Source organism: Otolemur garnettii, unplaced genomic scaffold (genome assembly GCF_000181295.1).
Source record: "Otolemur garnettii isolate 467f Iridium unplaced genomic scaffold, OtoGar3 scaffold00074, whole genome shotgun sequence".
Lineage (NCBI taxonomy): Eukaryota > Metazoa > Chordata > Mammalia > Primates > Galagidae > Otolemur > Otolemur garnettii.
Genome location: NW_003852469.1, coordinates 197834 through 219150, shown reverse-complemented (window position 1 = coordinate 219150; position 21317 = coordinate 197834). Strand labels below are relative to the sequence as shown.

General features: G+C 44.0%; 1 protein-coding gene across 3 annotated transcripts in view; it reads right to left on the bottom strand.

The window, feature by feature from the left end:
• HGSNAT (heparan-alpha-glucosaminide N-acetyltransferase) overlaps positions 1-16659 on the bottom strand; it is a 29993-nt gene extending 13334 nt beyond the window's left edge. For 2 of the 3 annotated variants that reach the window (XM_003794003.3, XM_023515558.1), the window contains exons 1-7: positions 16407-16659; positions 13292-13404; positions 11005-11141; positions 10701-10822; positions 7428-7497; positions 2804-2873; positions 1363-1472 (exon numbers count right to left, since the gene is read on the bottom strand). In XM_003794003.3, the coding sequence (XP_003794051.1) occupies positions 1363-1472; positions 2804-2873; positions 7428-7497; positions 10701-10822; positions 11005-11141; positions 13292-13404; positions 16407-16653 (869 nt within the window). In that variant the 5' untranslated portion in view covers positions 16654-16659. Of the gene's footprint in view, positions 1-1362; positions 1473-2803; positions 2874-7427; positions 7498-10700; positions 10823-11004; positions 11142-13291; positions 13405-15333; positions 16334-16406 lie in introns of those variants that run through there. The other variant, XM_023515559.1, reaches the window with a different exon arrangement.
• Positions 16660-21317: the final 4658 nt, after the last annotated feature.

The following is a 21317-nucleotide window of genomic DNA, read 5'->3' as shown; positions in this document are numbered from 1 at the left end:
ACTAGATATAAAGACCAAGAAACTATCCTTTTCTTATCCCTATATTTAGGACCATACACTGAAGTCCTGGGGCCAACACTTCCAACATGATGTCTTACACTGCACTGCTAAATAAAACCTGAAAACAGGGAAAAACATTTCCAATAACTCAATTTTGTGCTGATTCTTTAAACATGAGGTTAAACAACTATAGTAGAAGGCACACAGTCATTTGAGTCAAAGAGTTAAGAATTTATATCTTGGACCCTTTTCTCTTATTTGCCGTAAAACTTTGAACACAATTCTAGTGCCTGTAATCCCAGGTATTAGGGAGGCTGAGGCAAGAGAATCGTTTAAGTCCAAGAGTTGGAAGTTTTCTGTGAGCTATGATGGCACAGCACTCTACTGAGGGTGACAGCTTGAGACTCTGTCTCAAAAAAAAAAGAAAGAAAGAAAGAAAGAGGAATACAATTAAATAGGTTCTGGATATGCTACTGTCTGAAGAATTTGGTATGTTAATGGAATAGTCTGTGGGGACTCTGTAACCCAACTGCCAAGAATTGAATCTCATCTTTCCCACTTAGTACCCAAGTGACCTTAGACAAATTACTTAATCCAGTAGCTCAACTTCTTCACCTGTGAGACAGGCACTTTAAACAGATATAGCACACAGGACTGTTAAGAAATTAAATAAATTAAGACAAGTTAGGACAGTGACCTGCACACAGTGAGAATTCCAAAATCATCAGCAGTTGTTATCATTATTATTATTATATTATTACTATCTTGCTTCAAATACACCTACTAGGAGCACTCAGGGGCCCTGTGAGACTGGGATAGAATTAGAGTTCCCACTGGCATTCATAAAACCTCAGCAGCAGAAATGAATATACCTGTATATTTATTTTTAGCCATATCATGTCTACAATTTCCTTTCAGAGTTTTGCCCTGCCTTCGTTCTTCTACCAGAGCTCTGGCTCTGAAATCTGAGTTTCTTTGCCAGTGGTGAAGGATAAGCCCCTTTTAGTCCCCAGACGAGCGCTGCGTTTCTAGATGGCTGCATCTTCTAAGCTGTCAAGCTACTGACTGGACCTGGGGGTACAGCTCATAGGCCCCAAGGAATAGTGACTGGTCCACACTCGTCCATGACCTTCACTCAGCTGCCTGCACATCCCAGTGGACACCGGCTGTGCCTCACCCACTGCTCCTCTCTCAGCACAGTGAACTGAGCACCCTGTTTCCAAGATCAGACAGGCTGCTGATTCTATTTTTGCATCCAAATGACCCTTTCTAGTCTAGCAAGTGAAAAGTATGTAAAATGCCTTAAGATAAAAGTGTGTTTAGTGTCATTATGTAACCCTATGACCACCTGTGCCCACGTACCCCCTGAATGTGTCCACGCAGCGGAGGCGGGGTGGGTGGGTGGACAGGTGCCATGTGGCTGGCTGGGCGTCACTGCCGAGAGAGTCTGCCCTGCTTGGAGATCCCAGCTCCTTCAGAAAAAAGAGAGAAAGATATGGCAACTCATCATGTTAAGAAGCAAATCTGAGTTTTGACTTTTTTTTTTTTTTTTTTGGCTGGGGCTGGGTTTGAACCCGCCACCTCTGGCATATGGGGCTGGCGCCCTACCCTTTTGAGCCACAAGTACCACCCGAGTTTCGACTTTTTAAAGGAAGAAAGATGAACAAACTTTACTCCACTTGGTAAAGATCCGCCGAGAGGTTTGCTTTCCACTTTACTGGCTCTCTGTGCTGTTTGCTGAGCTTGCCAAGTGGCCATGTTGCCAAACACCACACAGGCCTGGACCACAAGTCCGTTCAGCACAGTGTAGAGCCAAGTATGTCTTCAAGGCTGAATTTATAACACAAATTTAGTAACATTACAGTAGGTCATTGGCATTTATAGACTGAATACTGATAGTTCCCTCGCAGGGCACGGGGGCTTACGCCTGTATCCCAGCTCTCTGGAAGGCAGAGGTGGGTGGATTGCCTGAGCTCAGGAGTTCGAGACCAGCAAGAGCAAGAGGAAGACCCTGTCTCTACTAAAAATAGAAAAACTAGCCAGGTGGTGTGGCAGGCACCTGTAGTCCTTGCTCCTCAGGAGGCTGAAGGAAGAGGATCACTTGAGCCCAGGAGTTTGAGGTTGCTGTGAGTTATGATGCCACAGAACTCTACTTAGGGTAAGAGTGAGGCTCTCTCCACAAAAAAACAAAAACAAAAACAAACAAACAAAAAAAAAACGGGGTCTCTTATTTCTTGGTTTTCATCGTGACACTCTCTACCTAACTGGATTGATTTCAATAATGCTGCCTGCAGGGTGGAAAAACGTCTCCACATTGTGTGGGAGTCATTATCAGAGTTTTAAGATGAAGCCTCCCCAGCAACACCAGTAAGCCAAGCTAGCTGAAACCTGCACAGGTGAATCAGGCCACTGTAATCGAGTTTCCATGAAGTGAAATAAAGGACCACAACACAGTCTGTCTCAAGACTTTCACAGCAACCTACATATAACAGCCCAGAGTTTTACTGAAAAAAGAGAAGGGGACAGAGTCCTTCACAGGGACTGAAGAGACAGCAGCTCCTTACTAAGAAATACAGGACATAACGTACTTTATTAATCTGTTAAATCAGAGAATAGTAATTTTTTTTGACATAGGGTCTTGCTCTGTTGCCCAGGCTGAGGCTCTGAACTCCTGGACCCAAGTCATCAGCCAACCTTCTAAGCAGCCAGAACTACAGCCAGTCCAGCTTAGACAAGTTAGAAATTATAATTTCCAAATTTAGAAAATCATCCAGACAACACACGACACATTCTAAGAACTCACAGAGTTGATGAGGCGATCCATTTCTCGAGAATTTATCGTCTTAGAAATCCAATTATTAAAGTCATCCAAACTGTAAATAAATAAAAGGCTCAATTAATTTATTTTCTCTGGCAGAATGTTCAAAATGATAGGCTATCACAGCAAAATAAAATTACCTTAGGATTCACATCCCGTATTAGTTAAGAAATTAAGTATTCTGAAAAGTTTTTTAACTTCTGATGGTATCAAAGGTATAGGTAGAAAATAAAAATTTAAAAAAAAGTTTTATAACAACATAAAAATAGAAATCAAAGATTTAAGCAGCTGTATTTATAAATGTTTGACCCTACACCACGGTCTCCTCATCAGAAAAATGAGAATGAGGACAGAGCTTTCATTAAAGCATGTGAAGGTCAAACTAGATCATTATCCTCTACAGCTAAGATTCTTACTAATAATGCTATTAAAATAAAAACAGGAAAGAGGTGAAAACAACCAAATTCACTCAGTTCGGGAATGATTGAAGACAAGATACAACATCTATGTGACAGGATAAGACAGAGCTATGAAAACAACAAGAATGCAGGCTTTGTCCACAAAAAGAAACACAAAGCTGCTCTATTAAGATATAACACAAGAAGCAAAAACCCAACATCTACAATTACAAGGAAATAAAAAGTTATGTATACACACTGACAAAGTCTGAAGAAGACAACTTTGGAGTGATTCAATAGTGACGGACTGATTTTTTTATTTCTTTCTTTCTTTTTTTTTTTTGGTCATGAAGAGTTTCAAGCATGTACAAAAGAAAAAATAGTATAGGCACATCTCAGGATATTACGAGTTCAGCTTCAGACCACTCCAATAAAACAAAAATAGCACCTTAAAGGGAGTCACACCAAATTTTTGGTTTCCAACGCACCACGTGCATTGTTACATTTTGAAAAGAAACTTTCTCTGAGCAGGAGTGGGCTGACAATTGTCAGTAAACCAGGCTGTGAGCAGATGGGCTGTCCTCCAGCCTCTACTATGCCCTGAACTGGGCACAGGCACCACAGACTTAGCAGAGTTCTTAAAGGCCCTGGGGTTTTTATGGTAAGTGAGCACTGCCTCCAACTTGCTCTGGGTTAGTCTTTGGCATTAAGGATTGTTGAGGCTGGTTTGATCTTGCTCTTTTTTTTTTAAGACAGTCTTGGTCAGTCTGGGCAGAGTGCCCTGGCATCATACCCCAAAGCAACCTCTTGGGCTCAAGCATTTACCTCAACCTCAGCCTCAGCTCCCTGCACCCACCACAATGCCCAGGTAGTTTCTCTTTTTAGTAGAGATGGGGTCTCGCTCTTGCTCAGGCTGGTCTTGAACTCTGGGCTCAGGAGATCCACCTGCCTCAGCCTCCCAGAGTGCTAGGATTACAGGCGTGAGCCACCAAGCCCCGCCTTGGCCACTTTGATCTTCCATCCAGACTACTCAAACCTCCTTTATCAGCAGTAAGGTAGCTTTGCTTTCTTATCATTCATATGTTCACTGCAGTAACACTTCTAATTTCCTTCAAGCCTTTTTCCATTGCATTCACAACTTGGCTGCTTGGTCCAAGAGGCCCACCCTGGCTTTCCACCTATCCCAGCTTTCAATTTTCAACATACCTTCCTGACTAAGCTTATTATTTCTAGCTTTTGACTTTAAATGAGAGACATGTATCTATTCCTTTCATTTGAACACTTAGAGGCCATTGTAGGGTTATTAACTGGCCTCATTTCAATATCCTTGGGTCTCAGAAAATAGGGAGGCCCAAAGAGAGGGAAACAGGAACAGCCAGTCAACAGAGTAGTCAAAACATACAGACCATTTTTTGATTACATTCTATCATTTATGGGTGCAGTTCACGGCAGCACAAAGCAATTACAATAGTAACATCAAAGATCATTGATTACAGATCACTGTAACAGGGATGATACATATAATAAGGAAAAAGTCTGAAATATTCCAAGGGTTACCAAAACGTGACACAGACATCAAGTGAACAGCTCCTGCTGTTGTGAAGATGACACTGGTGGAGGTGCTCAACGAGGGGCTGCCACAAACACTTAGTTTGCTAAAAACACAGTATTTGTGAGGTGCGATAAAGAGATGTGTCTGCACACGGCCAATCTTACTTCATCTGTCCTCCTCCAATGCCCTTAACTCTTGCCTCAAACTGACCATTTTACAGAATTTCCCAGGCATCATTTCATCCTTAAGTACCTCAATATGTATCTCTAAAAGATAAGAACTATTGTTATTTCTAAATATAATCATAATACCATCATCAAAATTAAAAACACTAGCAACAATACCTCAACATCCTCACACAGCCAGTTCAATGTCCCTGTCTCAAAAAACTTTTTACAGTTGTTCAGTTCAGTATCTGAACACAACCCACACAGCCGACATGTGCATGTCATTTTTCTTCCCCTCACAATTCAGCTCCCATTTCTAGTTTATTCAGCATTGACAATGTCATCATCACATGAAAAATATTAAAATAGACACATGGAAGGAAGGGTGAAAAGGAGAAGTTAAGATATTAAAAAAATAAAACAAAACAAAAAATATCTAATTTCCCCTGTATTCTCCTAATTTTGTGCTTGGGGAACATACTTTGCAAAACAAAGATTCTTTATCCTTTCCACTTTTTTTGGTTCTTTTCTGGTTCAGACTAATCTGAACTTCCCTGGACTTTCGTGAGTCCACAGGGAAGTGAGGGGGCAGGAATAAGGGACTGGCTCTGCCAGCTCCAGCCTCCCGCCCTGGGGTGGGAAAGCAGAATCATGTGCAAAGAGGAGTTTCACTTCCACAGCAGGAATTCCTTCTCTCTGCAAGGGCTTTGGGTGCAGTTCATGGCAGCACAAAGCAATTACAATAGTAACATCAAAGTTACTATTGTATCAAAGTTACAATGGTAACATTCCTCCTACATGATGTTAATTAGCTATCAATTACTATGTAATTAGCTATCAATTACTTTTCAAAATGATGTGACAGATCCATTCATGTGAAAAGCACCAAATGGATATACCCTCCTATATTGCAATAGTATTTGCAACTCACCAAAAAACTGACAAGATAATATCACAATGCAAAGATGAAACTCTTCTGTTAGAATCCTAAGCTGGAGTTCTTTTATAGTTATACAGAGTCAGGTTCCTCAGAGAGGGAATTAAGTCATTTTTAAGATGCTCAAGGTAGGAGGGTCAGAGTGCATAAATTCCCCCAAAATTTCACGACTCTCTCAAACTAGGTGATTTAAAGATTAGGTTCCAAGGCCAGGTGCAGTGGTTCACACCTGTAATCCCAGCACTCTGGGAGGCTGAGGCAGGTGGATCAGTTGAGCTCAGGAGTTCAAGACCAGCCTAAGCAAAAGCAAGAACCCATCTATAAAAAAAATACCCAGGCTTTGTGGTCAGCACCTGTAGTCCCAACTACTCAGGAGGCTGAGACAAGAGGATCACTTAGGCCTAAGAGTTTGAGGTTGCTGTCAGCTATGATGCCATAGCACTCTAGAGAATGGGACAAAGTGAGACAGAGTCTCAAAAAAATAAATGAATAAATGAAATGAAGATCAGGTTTCCATTCTTCCAATCTGCACACAGCTTGCCAATAAAATCTTGTGGTCCTTCTGGAGACCCTAACAGGAGGATGAGCGTGTGAAAATTCAAGCCATCTTATTCCTCTTAGAACATGAAAAAAACCTTCCTTTGAAAACTGACTAAAGCAGGCCTGGATCTTCTTGTTTTCTTTTGTAGTCTACCAAGTCACACTTAGCAGAATCACTGCTGACAAGGAGAGCAGCACGAATCCCCTCCTCCATGCTGGCTATTAGCTCTAACCAACGGAAGAGGCAGGAAGCCCAGTCATACGCTCTGCCGGCAGACTGCTGAGCTGGCAGGGAGGTGAAAGCTGGACTAGTGAGTACCCCAGGGCTCAGGACCACAGAGGAGGAGGAGAGCCCAGCGTGGCAGCCCCCTCCTGATGCTAACAGAAGCCAGTTCTACTCCCTGATTCTTTAGGAAATAATTACCTTTCAAACACGTTCTTCATTTTTCACCATGTGGAAGGATGGAAAGCAAAAGTCCATTACAACCTTCCTTTTTTCTTATTTTTTAACTTTTTTTAAAAAATAGGGTCTTATTTTCTCACCCTGGGGTTGAGTGCCAGGGCATCACTGTAGCTCACAGCAACTTCAAACTTCGGGGCTCAGTGATCCTCCTGCCTCAGCCTCCCAAGTAACTGGGACTAAAGGTGCCTGACACACACCTGGCTAACTTTGCTATTTTAGTGGAGACGGGGTCTCAACGTTGCTCAGGCTGGTTTCCAACTCCTGAGCTCAAGTGATGCACCTGCCTTGACCTTCCAGAGTGCTGGGATCACAGGCGTGAGCCCCTGCACCCGGCCCATTACAACATTCCTTACTGGTTATTTCCCTGACATCTGAGACTGTTATCTTCATCTATATTGAATTCCTGATGCCTAGGACAGGACTGGGCATGGTAGACAAATAAATGTTCATTTAATCAAAGAATAATGGCCATTTGGGGGCTCACAACTACCCTTCCTGAACATATAATTTCTATATTCTTCCCTTCCTCCTACATTTTCCCAAACATCTTACCTAAACAAGAGCCTCAGAAAGGACACCGCAATGACAATGGCGAGACCAGTGAGGAATGCAATGCTCACAGCTATAAAAAAAAGAGAAATCATTATCACCAAAAATGTCATCATACACACCAAAGCTATTGTGTCATTACATTTAATCTATTCATGAAAAAAAAACTGAGACCATCGCTCATCATGGGGGGGGCACTGATTTTCATTATATAAAATATCAAACACCCACAAAAGTGCAGAGACCCGTATAATAAAACCACATACACCCCTCATCCCTATCTCAGAATCAAGGTCTTGTCACTCTTGCTTCACCTGTAACTGTCCCTGCTTCCTGTTTTCAGCTACAGTGTTTTTTTTTTTGAGACAGAGCCTCAAGCTGTCCCCCTGGGTAGAGTGCTGTGGCATCACAGTTCACAGCAACCTCCAACTCCTGGGCTCAAGCAAGTCTCCTGCCTCTGCCTCCCAAGTAGCTGGGACCACAGGCGCCCCCCACAACGCCTGGCTACTTTTTTTGGTTGCAGCCGTCATTGTTGTTTGGTGGGTCCAGGCTGGATTCAAACCTGCCAGCTCAGGTGTATGTGGCTGGTGCCTTAGCCGCTTGAGCCACAGGCGCTGAGCCTCAGCTACAGTGTTTTAAAACACATCCAAAATCACGTCCGTTCACCCCACATATTTCCTCATTTGTCTGTAAAGCTCACAGCCCGAGAGACATTTCAACATCACGCACCTGTGGACATGACACACTTGAGAAGGACACAGCATCACTGCTGCATCCTGCCAAAAAATGCAAAAGCTCTACCTAGTCGTGAGACATCAAGCCAATTCAAACTGACTAGTCAATATTCTTCAAAACTGTCATAGTCATGAAAGGCCAAGAAGGTCCAGGCAACCGTGGGATCCCAGACTGGATCCTGGACCAGGGAAAGGATACTAAAGGGGGCAGCGGAGGAATGTAAGTAAGTCTGTAGATAAATACTGTTTCAATGTTAAGTTCCTGGTTTTAATAATTGTACATGAGATAATTTTATGATTACACGGTTTAAGGGTTTAGGTCAGTGGTTCTCAACCTTCCTAATGCTGTGACCCTTTAATACAGTTCCTCATGTTGTGGTCACTCCCAACCATAAAATTATTCTCGTTGCTACTTCATAACTGTAATTTTGCCTCTGTTATGAATTGTAATGTAAATTTCTGGTATCCAGGATATATTTTCATTGTTACAAAGGGGTTGCGACCCACAGATTGAGAACCACTGGTTTAGGGGAAGCTAGGTGAAGAGTTTTGGGGAACTCTTTTTTTTTTTATAATGTTTCTATAAGTCTATTTCAAAATTAAGCTTCTTAAAAATTGACATTTTGCTACATAACCACGCTGTCACACACAATTAACAATAATTTCCTGGCTAACAGTGAGGAGGCACCATCTGCGACTGACGGATGTGTTTAGCTGATGAAAGCCTGACCCTGCTAGTGTAAATCAAGTTCTTCTTTCACTGATGCTTTCCTCCACTTACATGTTGCCTGAATTAATTATTTCATTAGGGAGATAGGGAAGAAGCTTAGAGAGATCTTGAGGCTGGTTCAGTTCCGTTTGTCAAAGTGTCATTATTCTGGGGTATCAGTTTCTAAGCTCCCACATTCCTGTCTGAACTATCCCTAGAAGTTCCACACCCTGAAAGCTGAGTTAGTGGCTGTGGAGCAAAAAACTGAGCTAATAGCTGAGCGGTAAAGGATCCTATTAAAGCCGTCTCTCATTTCTGGGAATGTGCCAGTGTCACTGAATAGCTGTGTCTCATCTTAGGACATGACACTGAAAAGCAAAGATTAACGTCTGGAATAATCGATAAGCCAGTTTCCTTAGAGTCTGGATGGTAATCAGACTTGAAACTTCTTCAGGTAAAGTGGAAGTTGGAAGTACACAGAGGCTTGACAGATTTTTCTCATCTGTGATTTGTATGTAATAAGGTATGTCAGCAGAGCCTCAGGAAAAAGAAAGTAGCAATTTTACTGAATTCAAGTCAGAAAAATGGAAGAACAATTTGGAAACATTATAGTTTGGAAACTTGTAGCCTGGAAAAAAATTCAGAATTCAATCTGTATGGTAGGCAAATTACAAAATCTCAAAAAAAAAAAAAAATTCATTAGGGTTACAAAATATCCTGCCATTCTGCCCATTGTTACCTAGAATTCTTCTCTGTAGAATTTACCCTCATTAAACAGAACTGCTTGGTTACCCCGACTCACAGTTAAAACAGAAAGCCAGGACAACCAAAGTAGTGCTTTTGTTTGTTTCTGTTTGAGGATAAGGGTCTTCATCTTTTCAGTTTCATAAGGACATCATGGTTTTTACCATCATGGTTTCTACATATTCATTATTTTTCACTGATAACCTACTTTTTTTAACACCTAAATTGTCCATGTAGCCCTTTCATATTGGCGCCTATGTTCTTTTGACATCACCTCACACACAGTCTTGCCTGTGACCAGCTCCTATTAATGCCACAGGCCCCTTACTGCCTTTCACAGACATCATCTAGTGGGGAGCTCAGAATGAAAAATTTTCTTCAATGGAGTTAGTGAAGAATGAATGACCCCTCCTTAACCTAAGGAAAACTTTAGGTGTCAGCATAAGACATACAGGAAACCCTATACCCTAAATCCTCAAACAATGAAAGCTATTTGATGGTCAACTGTCCTCTTTCTACTTTCTCTTCCCAATGTATTGATGTTTTTGGTTTACTAATGCTTCATAACTAAACTAAATAACAACTGTGTGGATTTGTTGGTATAGCCTATAATTTTTTTTTGAGACAGAGTCTCACTCTGCTGCCCTCAGTAGAGTGTCACTGATGTCATTAAACTCTTACGCTCAAGTGATCCTCTTGCCTCAGCCTCCCAAGCAGCTGGACCTACAGGTGCCTGCCACAACACCTGACTGTTTTTAGAGATAGGGTCTCACTCTTGCTGGTCTCAAACTCCCCAGCTGAAGCGATCCACCCACCTCAGCCTCCCAGAGTGCTGGGATTACAGGTGTGAGAAAGTATGCCCAGCCCCACATATAACCTTTAACTTTTAATATATCATATGAATTGAGTCTCGGTATACACACACAAATGACACAATAAATATATTACAGATATACTGTAACTAAATGGAATCCACAGCCTATGATCTAGGTTTTTATGCCATGGATTGCTTCACTTTACAAAGAGTATCCCCAAACTGAAGCCTTTAAAAATACAAACATAAAAACACAACAAGGAGCACATACGTACGAAGATTACTATCGACTGGATCCTCATTGACAACGAGGTCACAAGCGCTTTCATTGACTCCACTGGGCGTGTGCTTTACCAAGAGAGAATAGTTTCCATACTCGCCGAATTTGTATTCTAGCCTACAAAGATGAGATGAATTAGACCAACAGTTAGATTACAAAATCAAGAATCAGATTTTGCTAATGTCATAAAGGCAGAATGAAAGGTGTTCCTGGACAGTCCAGAAAAGATAAAGAAAAATGTTTTAAAGCTAAAAACCAAAAGGGAAAAAAAGTAGAGATCAATCACAACCGTCACACACCTGCAGACTTCCTTCTTTTCCCGGGTGTCATTCACCTGCAGGATGGATCCGTGCTGGGTGCTGACAGACACAGCTGCAGTGCTGGGCTTCCCAGATTTTCCACTCTGAGAGACATTTACCAGAACCTGGAACAAGCACTTTAAATAAAAGCACAACAAATAAGCAGTTAGAGGCTGTACCTTCACTTGTGGGAGGACATAAATATCTAACTGAAGATTTGAACATGACTTTTCCTTGATCCTTACTAAAAATATGAATTTCAGTAATTGAGACAAAATTCATCTATTTTTATATCAAAAAATGACTTTCTCTATGGAACTGTAAATCTTCATAGGTAAACTTTTAACAAATAAATAGATCATATATTAAATCTAAATATCACGTACGATTAACAAATGAGTTTCCATGACTCTACCTAATTAGCACATTTCTATTATTTGGTAGTTACATTATACTTCATTTGATACTATCGCTGGGAGTATCGAGGGTGATTTCAAAGATTTTGTGTTTTATCTTTTTATTGTTTTGTGATAAAAATTATATTGTGTTAAAAGCTTTACACATTGACTGGGTGCAGTGGCTCACACCTGTAATCCTAGCACTATGGGAGGCTGAGGCAAGTGAACCACTTGAGCTTAGGAGTTCGAGACTAGCCTAAGCAAGAGCAAGACCCCATCTCTGCTAAAAACAGAAAACCTAGCCACGAATTGTGGTAGGTGCCTGTATTCCCTCCCAGCTACTCGGAAGGCTTAGGCAGGAAGACTGCTTGAGCCCAGAGTTTGAGGTTATTGTGAAGCAGGCTAAGACCACACTCTAGCCAGTGTGACAGAGACTCTGTCTCGAAAGTTATATATATATATATTTTTTTCTCATTAGTCTTACCAAGATTTTTAAATCATTTGTCTACTAGATAATTATATCACAGCATTAAGATTACATTTTAAATCAATAGATTAAAAATTCCATAATTTTGATATTTTATTCCTATAGGGTGAACCGTTAGATACCAAGTTCCCTGAGAACAATCTTAGAAATATGTCCTCATATACTGTAATATTAAACTTTTAATTAAGTTGCAGTGATTCCTTTTCATCTTGTTCCATTTTGTTGTTAATTACAAGTTTTTATCTTTGTATACAGTCATACTAATCTGGCTTATTTCTTCTGTTGCTTCATTAATTCAAAAAACACTCTGCTGCCGGGTGCGGTGGCTCACGCCTGTAATCATACCACTCTGGGAGGCTGAGGCAGGTGGATTGCCCTGAGCTCACAGGTTCAAGACCAGCCTGAGCAAGAGTGAGACCCCGTAGCGGGGTGTTGTGGCAGGTGCCTAGAGTCTCAGCTACTTGGGAGGCTGAGGCAAGGGAATCGCTTGAGCCCAAGAGTTTGAGATTGCTGTCAGCTATGATGCCACCACACTCTACTGAGGGTGACAAAGTGAGACTCTGTCTCAAAAAAAAAAAAAAAAAAAGGTACTTTGCTAACAGAGAGAGTGGCTGAATGGATTAAAAAATAAGACCCAACTATTTGCTGTCTTCACCAGCAGAGACTCACTTCACCTACAAGGACACACAGAGATTGAAAGCGAGGGATGGAAGAAGATAATCCATGCAAATGGAAAGGAGTAGAACTACTAATACCAGATAAAATAAGCCAAAACTATAACAAGAGACAAAGGCCATTATGTAACGATAATGGGGTCAATATTCCATGAAAACTAACAATAACAAATTTATACACAACCAACACTGGAGCACCTAAATATATAAACAACTTTTCTTTTTTTTTTTTTTTAAATGAATGTGTTTATTTATTTATTTTTTTTGTCGTTACAGATTTTAGCTGGGGCTGGGTTTGAACCTGCTACCTCTGGCATATGGGTCCGGTGCCCTACTCCTTGAGCCACAGGTACCACCCCAACTTTTCTTTTTTTCTGAGACACAGTCTCTGTCACCCTGGGCAGAGTGTCTTCATGTCAGCCTAGCTCATAGCAACCTCAATCTCTTGGGCTCAGGTGATCCATCTGCCTCAGCCTCCCAAGTAGCTGGAACTACAAGCACCCACCACAAAACCCAGCTTTCCCCCCTATTTTTAGTAGAGATGGAGTCTCACTCGTGCTCAGGTTGGTCTTAAACTCCTGAGTTCAAGCAATCCACCTGCCTCTGCCTTCTACAGCATTAGGATTACAGGCATGAGACACTGAGCCTGACCTAAAGCAACTCTTAACAGCACTAAGGCTCACATCCAACAGGCCCCAAAGTAAACAAAATTGTGAGTCTGAACACACCTGGTAACAGCATTCCGATTTCCAGTAGACAGTCAGGTGTCTCTCAAGTTCGTTATGGACGAGAAGCAAAGCATGATCCATCTTCAGCTCCACGGGCCTTTTTTTGTCTAAATCTGGTAAAGATTAGGAAGAAAACTTTAAAAAAAAAAAAAAGCACACACAGTAAAGCAAGGCACCCGGAAGATGTGTTACAGACCAAGTGCACTGTGCCGGCAGGGGCCTCACAGAAGTGCTTTCAAACACCTGCTCTCGGGTTCCTAGGGTCTCCCGTGTATTACTTGGTGCATGTCTGCACGGATACACATGCACAGACAGGTCCCCTTTTGCACAGATGCCTCTATTACAAACAAGCATCAGCCAACACCATTCACATCCAGTGTATAAAAAGGACTGCGGAAGGAACTCATATTCATCAAGGACTAAGATGCGGGATGCACTGAATTTAGTAGATCCAGTGTAACGGTAGTGGTTTCTGACCAGGCATGGTGGCCCAGGCTAGAGTGCTGGGGCATCAGCCTAGCTCACAGAAACCTCAAACTCTTGGGTTCATGTGATCCTCCTCCCTCAGCCTCCTGAGTAGCTGGGACTACAGGTTTCGGCCACAACGCCTAGCTAGTTTTTGCTATTTTTAGTAGAGATACAGTCTCCAGCTTGCTCAAGCTGGTCATGATCTCCTGAGCTCAAAGGATCCACCCACCTTTGCCTCCCAGAGTACTAGGATTACAGATGTGAGGCACTCCCCCCACCCTACCTGAGTATTTTTAAAAGTTGTTTTCTTTTTTCATTTAACCATATTTCTAATTTCTCCTTATGTTCCATTTCTTTTTATCATAAGAAATGGCGCTATGCTATATCTATGTGAAAATTATGTTCTTTTGATATAATTCTTTTTTTTTTGACATAATTCTTTAAGAATAAACTGCCAGGAGTAAAATGTTTAATCAAAAATAGCCTTTTTAACAGCTGCCGCTATGTAGAGGCATTATTTTTAAAATTTCTCCCAACAACAAAAAACCTCCAAAGGGATTCTAACATGCAGCAAGGGTGCAGATCGCAGATAGAGAATTAAAGTATAAGCAGATTTCCACACTTTTCTTTGTAGTTTTTTGCATTATTTGACTATACGTTTTTAAAAATGAGGCTGTAATTACTGGCTCAAAGATGACCCCAAATTTGAGTGTGGTATTTGGCTTCAAGAAAAAGCTGTCAACTTCCCGCGCTGCTGACCTGTGAGCTCCCAGGGTGACACCAGGTAGCACTGCAGACAGAAACACCAGTCCCTTCTTCCTCCTCCTGTCTACACTGTCTGGTAAGCAACTAACCCAAATGCAGTCACCTTTCACTAGCGCAGGGATGAAGAGCTGCCCGCATTTGTTATTCCTTTATTTCCTTTCCAATATTTAATTTCTGGATCTAGCTCTGGTCTGACTTATCTTTGCTGGGCATATTTTTAAAGGCCCATTCTACCTAAATTCTTTTTAAGGCCCATTCTACCTAAATTCTTTTTAAGTAAATGTTGAGCCCTCAAATCACATGAAGATGAAGTTTTTAGGAGGAATCTGTCTGGCTCCACATCGGCTCCAGGTGGCAGGGAAAGCCTGGCTGTCCCCTTAACTCAGCTTCCTGAAGGTTCTGGGGGTGGACCGATTAAGAATGCTAGTAAATTCTCCCTTATTATTTACAAACCACTTCTTTGCTAAGGTAAGTATCATTAATATCTGGTGCTAAAATGCAAAGACAAAGAGCTGGGGGACTCTATTCCTGACAAACTGTGACTGGGCAGATCACCTGACCTTTGGGGGTTGGTTTAACTATAAAAGGGGGGGGGGTGTAGGGAGATTGAGGTTCGGAGCCCCACCAGCAACGTGACGCCCCAAAAATGTAATCAGCTGAGATGTTTTCCCAAAATTCAGTGTCTTCCTCCTACAAAATTGTGTTTGGGGAAGTGGGACAGTATGAACTTAACACACAGACACCAATCTCTGCATCCTGACGCAGTTGATGGGATGGGAGAGAGAGGAAGAGAGGCAGGTGACTCTCACATTCCCGCGTGATAGATTCTCCCCAAACGCTGACCCAAAGGGGTTTGTGCACTTGACCGATCCCACAGAACCAGACCAAACCACATTTCGGGACGGGCCTTGTGAAAATGATCTCCGAGGGCCCTGGGGATCCTCCTTCCAAGGGTCTGGAGGGAGGCCCTGGAATTTGCATTTTTCACCATTTCCCCTGGTGAGTTCGGAGACCAAGCCAGCAAGGTAATCATTAGTCGAGCCGCACGCCTCTCCAGCCAACCGCGGGGACAATCACGCTGGGGCAAAAACGCCCCACAGCTCTGTGGCCGTGACTGTGCTGGGCTCCAGCTCACACAGGCCTCCGGGGCCCCTCCCACACCGTGAAAGTAAAATTAGGTTCGGGGGAAGGTTCACTGGAGACTGAACTTCAGTCCAACGCCCGTCTTCCGCAGCCTTCCACTGGGTTTTCACGTCGGTCGTTTACCCAGGAGTATAATCCAGGCGCAGGAGGGAAAACGCCCATCTCTGACTTGGGGTTCCCCGGGACTCCAGCGACCCTGCCGGGCGGCGTTCCCGCATCCTCCGGGACTCTCGACATCTGGGTATCACTACAGCTGCCTCGTCTTCCGTGGGAAGGACCTTCGGGCAAAGGACCTCATTTTCGTAACAGGCCCCCCCACAGTGCGCTGGAAGGGGACGGATATCAACAATCCTGTTCTCAGCTGCATGTCCGTGGAGTACCAGGTTTGCGGATCAAAGGACTTCTGCTATTTACACAAACGTCACCAGAAGACGCCCACGGCCGTCCCGCCGTCTCGGGCGGGGGCGCTAGGCCACCCAGACCAGGCCCCCGGCCAGCCGAGCACTCGCCACGCGCCTCTCGCTGGCTGGCGTCGCGGTAGGTGCGGTCGGACGCTGAGGCCCGGCTCCTCTCCGCACCGTCCAGCTCCGCGAAGCCACCGGCCGCGGGGCCCCCGACAGCGCAGCAGAGACAGAAACTGGCTCCGGGACACTCCGCGCACGCCCCCGCCTCGCCCCGAGCTCGCCGTGCCCCGCGGGCCGGGCGCGGGCGGGGCAGGCGCAGGGCGGCGCGCACTCACCTCGCGGGGGCGCGGCCTCGGCGCCGCGTTCCAGGGAGCCGCCGGGGACCAGCAACGTGGCGCCCAGCACCGAAGCCGCCAGCAGCAGCACGGCCAGCGCCCAGCCGCCGCCGCCTGCCCGGTGCATGTCGGCCCTCACCGCTGCCCCTGGGCGCCGCTCCCGCCCGGGCGAACCCTGGGCCGCTGTTCCCTCGCCGCCGCGCTCCGCCCCGCGCTTCCTAGCGGCGGACGACCGCGCGCTCGTCATGGCCCCCCGGCTGCCGTCACGGCCGCGCAGTCAGCGCCAGGGGCGGGGCTCGTGAGGTCGGGGGGCGGGGCTAGGGGCGGGGCTGATCTAGGCCCTGCCCTGGGGAACTTGCCAAAAGAACAGCCGAGATTCGGTGTCCGGTGTAGTCTGTCTGTCCTCGGGAAGAGAAGCCTCCGGAAGACAGGCATCCCGCAGGCCTGCAGGCTTTGCTCCCCAGGCCCTCCACACCTCCCGGAGCGACATTTTGCCAAATCCCAGTTATTCGTCATCCATACGGGTGTTGGCGCCCTTACCTCTGGGCAATGCCACGGTAAGCAAAAGCCCCGGCGCCCAGAGGGAGACGCCTGAACAGCCACCGCGTGGTACCACCACTCGGAAGAGCCCCTTGAGAACGTCCGAAGAAGCTCAGGGCGCGCAGGCACCGAGGGCTCAGCAGATCCAGGCCTGGCATACGTCCGGAGACGCTCACACACATCCAAGTGCACTAGGCGCGTTGTATACTTGCTGCAGAGTTTATAGTCGCGAACATTGTAAACAGTCTGAACGTCCATCCGTGGGAAAATAGGCAAGTTGTGATACGCGACACAGCGGCGGAAATGCTCTTCTAAGGCCTCACGTATCCCCTTGGATGAGTTTCAAGTTACAGAATACCTTTATAATAATTTACATACCGTGTATAGCCAAGCAAAACACCACCACGTCTAGGAATATGTACATATGGAAAAAGTGTAAAGACACAGGGAAAGATAAACACGAAGTTCAAGGACGGCTGAGGGGTGAAGCAGTGGAACGTTGAGAGCCAGTCCTGAGGTGGTGTCACTGGCAGCGTTTTCTTGCTGGGGAAGCTGAGTGCAAAATAGGCGTATGAGTGCACCCTGTAGTATTTTTATACTTGAGCGTTTGAATTATTTGATTTTTTAATTTCAGAATAATGAGGCTACGAGTGATTAGGTTACATTGTTTGCGTTTACTGGGTAAAGTTCAAGTTGTAGTTGAGCCCACCCTCACATTATGCACCTTAGGTGAGTTTGCCAATCCCCTCCCCTTACAGAATGGTGTGATTATTGTCGTTTGGCGAGAGCAGTGATTGACAGAAGCACCCCAGCTGTTCGGTACTTCCCAGAAGGGCCTGCAGGAGCTTGTGAGTCAACTTGAGTCCCAAGGGATGTCAGCCAGGCGAAGAGGGGGAAAGAGTGCTCCCCGCAAAAGAAACAGCCTTGGCAACAACCCAGAGAACCCGCTTAGTGAAGGAAGGAGCAGGGTTTTGTGACGGGAAAGGACAGAACCTAGAAGGTCTAGCTGAGTACAGGTTTCTTCCTAAGAGTAATAGGAAGCTGGATTTTTTTGGTTTCGTTTCTATAGGTATTTTTTTTATTTTAAAAAAACAAATAGCCAGGAATCATTTTATTTCTACTGTGGAAGAATTATCATGATCAACCTTTAACCACTCAAGGTAAATTAAGCTTTCATATGATCTGGATATAAAATTTCTTTTCAAAAGTTAAATAACCTCACTAACTGAACTGGGTTTAATTTTCATATTACCAATTGTTTTTATTGCTTAATCATTGAACAATTTTTTTCAAAATCATTTGAAATGACTAAGACAAACGTCTCCAATGTCTAAGAAAAACTATATAAATTAGAATTAGAACATTTCCATTTGGGCCGGGGGAGGTGGCTCACACCTGTAATCCTAGAACTCTGGGAGGCAGAGGCAGGTGGATTGCTTGAGCTCAGGAGTTTGAGACCAGCCTGAGGAGCAAGACTCTGTCCCTAAATGCAGCTGGGGTTGGGGCGAGTGCCTATAGTCCCACCTACTTCCCAGGCTGAGGCAAGGATCGCTTATGCCCAAGAGTTTGAGGTTACTGTGAGCTGTGAGGCCATGCAATCTACCAGGGGTGACAAACTGACTCTGTCTTTTTTAAAAAAAGAAAGGAACATTTACACTTCAAGAAAAATATGAATGGCTTGATCATTACTGTCTACATTTATCACAGAGTTGAGAAAATGAACTCACTTGTAATTTTTTTTCTTTCTTTTTTTTTTTTTTTTTTTTTTTTTTGAGATAGAGTCCTCCCTCTGTTTTCCTGAATAGAGTGCCATGGTGTCAGCCTAGCTCATAGCAACCTCAAACTCCTGGGCTCAAGCCATTCTCCTGCCTCAGCCTCCTAAAGTGCTAGGGTTATAGGCATTGGCCACTTAAAATTATTCTCTCACCTTTAATATTGCTAGAAAATATACTACTAAGAAGCTATTCACGGCCTTAAGCTTTAAACGCATATTCTTGATCTTATTCTTCAGGAGCTGCGGGCTTACCATCTTGACACAGGGTAGCAGAGCTTCCCTGAGGATACTGATTAAAAGGGGCCACAACTCATCAGCATCTTCTCTGATCTTGGCAAAGCCGGCCTATAAACTAATCCCGTACCATGTGTGCATTCATTCTGATTGGTAGCAGTAACAAAACAAGGCCCAGGGGAAAATATCATGAAAAAATAGACTAGAACATTTTGTAAAGTAATTATAATTTTCCTTCAAGAGACCACGAGAGGAGTTTGTATCTTTGAGACGGAACCCAGACTCAGATCCCCTAGGCAGTGCTTGCTTCCTGAAATTTTAATTTTAAAGGAAAAATAAATAGGATTGGGTGGTGTCTGTGGCTCAGTGAGGAGGGCGCCGGCCCCATATACCAAGGGTGGTGGGTTTGAACCCGACCCCGGCCAAACTGCAACAAAAAAATAGCCAGGAGTTGTGGCAGGCGCCTGTAGTCCCAGCTACTCGGGAGGCTGAGGCAAGAGAATTGCCTAAGCCCAAGAGCTGGAGGTTGCTGTGAGCTGTGATGCCACAGCACCCTATCAAGGGTGACAAAGGGAGACTCTGTTTTTAAAAAAAAAGAAATAGATTACACTAAAAATTAACATCAATATCTGGAGATTACACATTAGGAAAATGCAACAAGAAATACATGTCTTTTGGTCTCTTTTCTAGCATTCTTTTTTTTTTTTTTTTGCAGTTTTTGGCCAGGGCCAGGTTTGAACCCGCCACCTCTGGTATATAGGGCCAGCACCCTACTCCTCTGAGCCACAGGCGCCACCCTTTCTAGCATTCTTTAACACCTTTGCTTTCTAAGGAGGGGACTCATGAGCTATAATCCTTGCAGAGAGTCTCATCTGTGGGTTGTAGGATTTTCTTATCTGCCATGTTCACCACCCATCCTGGAGCAAGATCAAAGAAAATCTGCCTTCGATCCTTTCCAACAGTGAGCATCTTGAAGGGACAGTCTTTAGTGATGTCAGGGAAATATGACCCTACTTCTTGGTGAGTTCAAGCCTTGCTTTAGGAAATGTGGCAGAGTGTGCTAGGTACCCACAATTCTTTGCATCAATGTAGTACGGTACCACTACTTCAGGTGGAAGCATTTACTTCAGAACAGGTTTGCATAGAATTTCCAGACTCCTTGGATCATAGAAGGCTGCAGTAATACATCACTGTGGTTTTCAATTGCAGCGACAGCTATTTCTGAAGCCAACTGTACTTCAATATTAACTTTCACCTTAAGGACTAGTTATTACAGAATTGTGTTAGAACTCATTCCATCACTACTAAGTAATATATAGTTCAATACTTAAGGGGAATATACTACACTGATCATAAAAAAGCACATAATGGGCATGTATAGCCCACATTAAATAATGGTATGTTCCTGAAAACTAAGTAAGTTGCCTTTTTTTTTTCTACATTATTTAACATTTCTAGAGGGACACAGTTCCTTCTAAACTGTTGGCTGTATCATGTTTATCTGGGTTTTCTTTTTTTGAGACAGTCTCATTATGTTGCCCTCAGTAGAGTGCTGTGGTGTCACAAGCTCACAGCAACCTCAAACTCCTGGGCTTAAGCAATTCTCTTGCCTTAGTCTCCCGAGTAGCTGGAACTACAGGAGGCCACCACAATACCCGGCTATTTTTTTGTTGTAGTTGTCACTGTTGTTTGGTGGGCCCAGGTCCGGGTTCGAACCCGCCAGCCTCAGTATATGTGGCTGGTGCTCTAACTAGGGAGCTATAGGTGCTGAGCCCATGTTTACCTGGTTAAACGCAAGAGTTGGAACACACATCTCTCCCTTCTGAAACCAAACTAAAATGCTGGTAAAGAAATAAATAGTTTTAAGCCTTAGAGAGAAAAAAAATAACAAACAAACAGCAAAAAGGAGGCATAAAAAAATTTCCCAGTATGGAACACAGAGTGGCCAAGCAGAAAAAACTGAAACAGCCTGACAAGTAGAACTGTGTGCGCCTCAGGATGCTGGAAAAGCTCTGAAATTAGAGCAGCTGAGAATAGGAATGCACTGAAAATCCACAAGAACTGGCTGAAAGTTGCTGTAAGGCCTAGCAGAGCATCTTCCTTGTCCACTGCTACACTGAAAATCATATGGCCAGTCAAATTTTCAGCCAAGAATGAGGCAAAACAAGTATTTTCCAAGCTTCTTTTTTTTTTTGAGATAGTCTCACTGCATCGCCCTGGTAGAGTGCCTTGGTGTCATAGCTCACAGCAACCTCAAACTCTTGGGCTTAAGTGATTCTCTTGCCTCAGTCTCCCAAGTAGCTGGGACTGCAGGTGCCCACCATAGCACCTGGCTGTTTTTAAAGACAAGGTCTTGCTCTGGC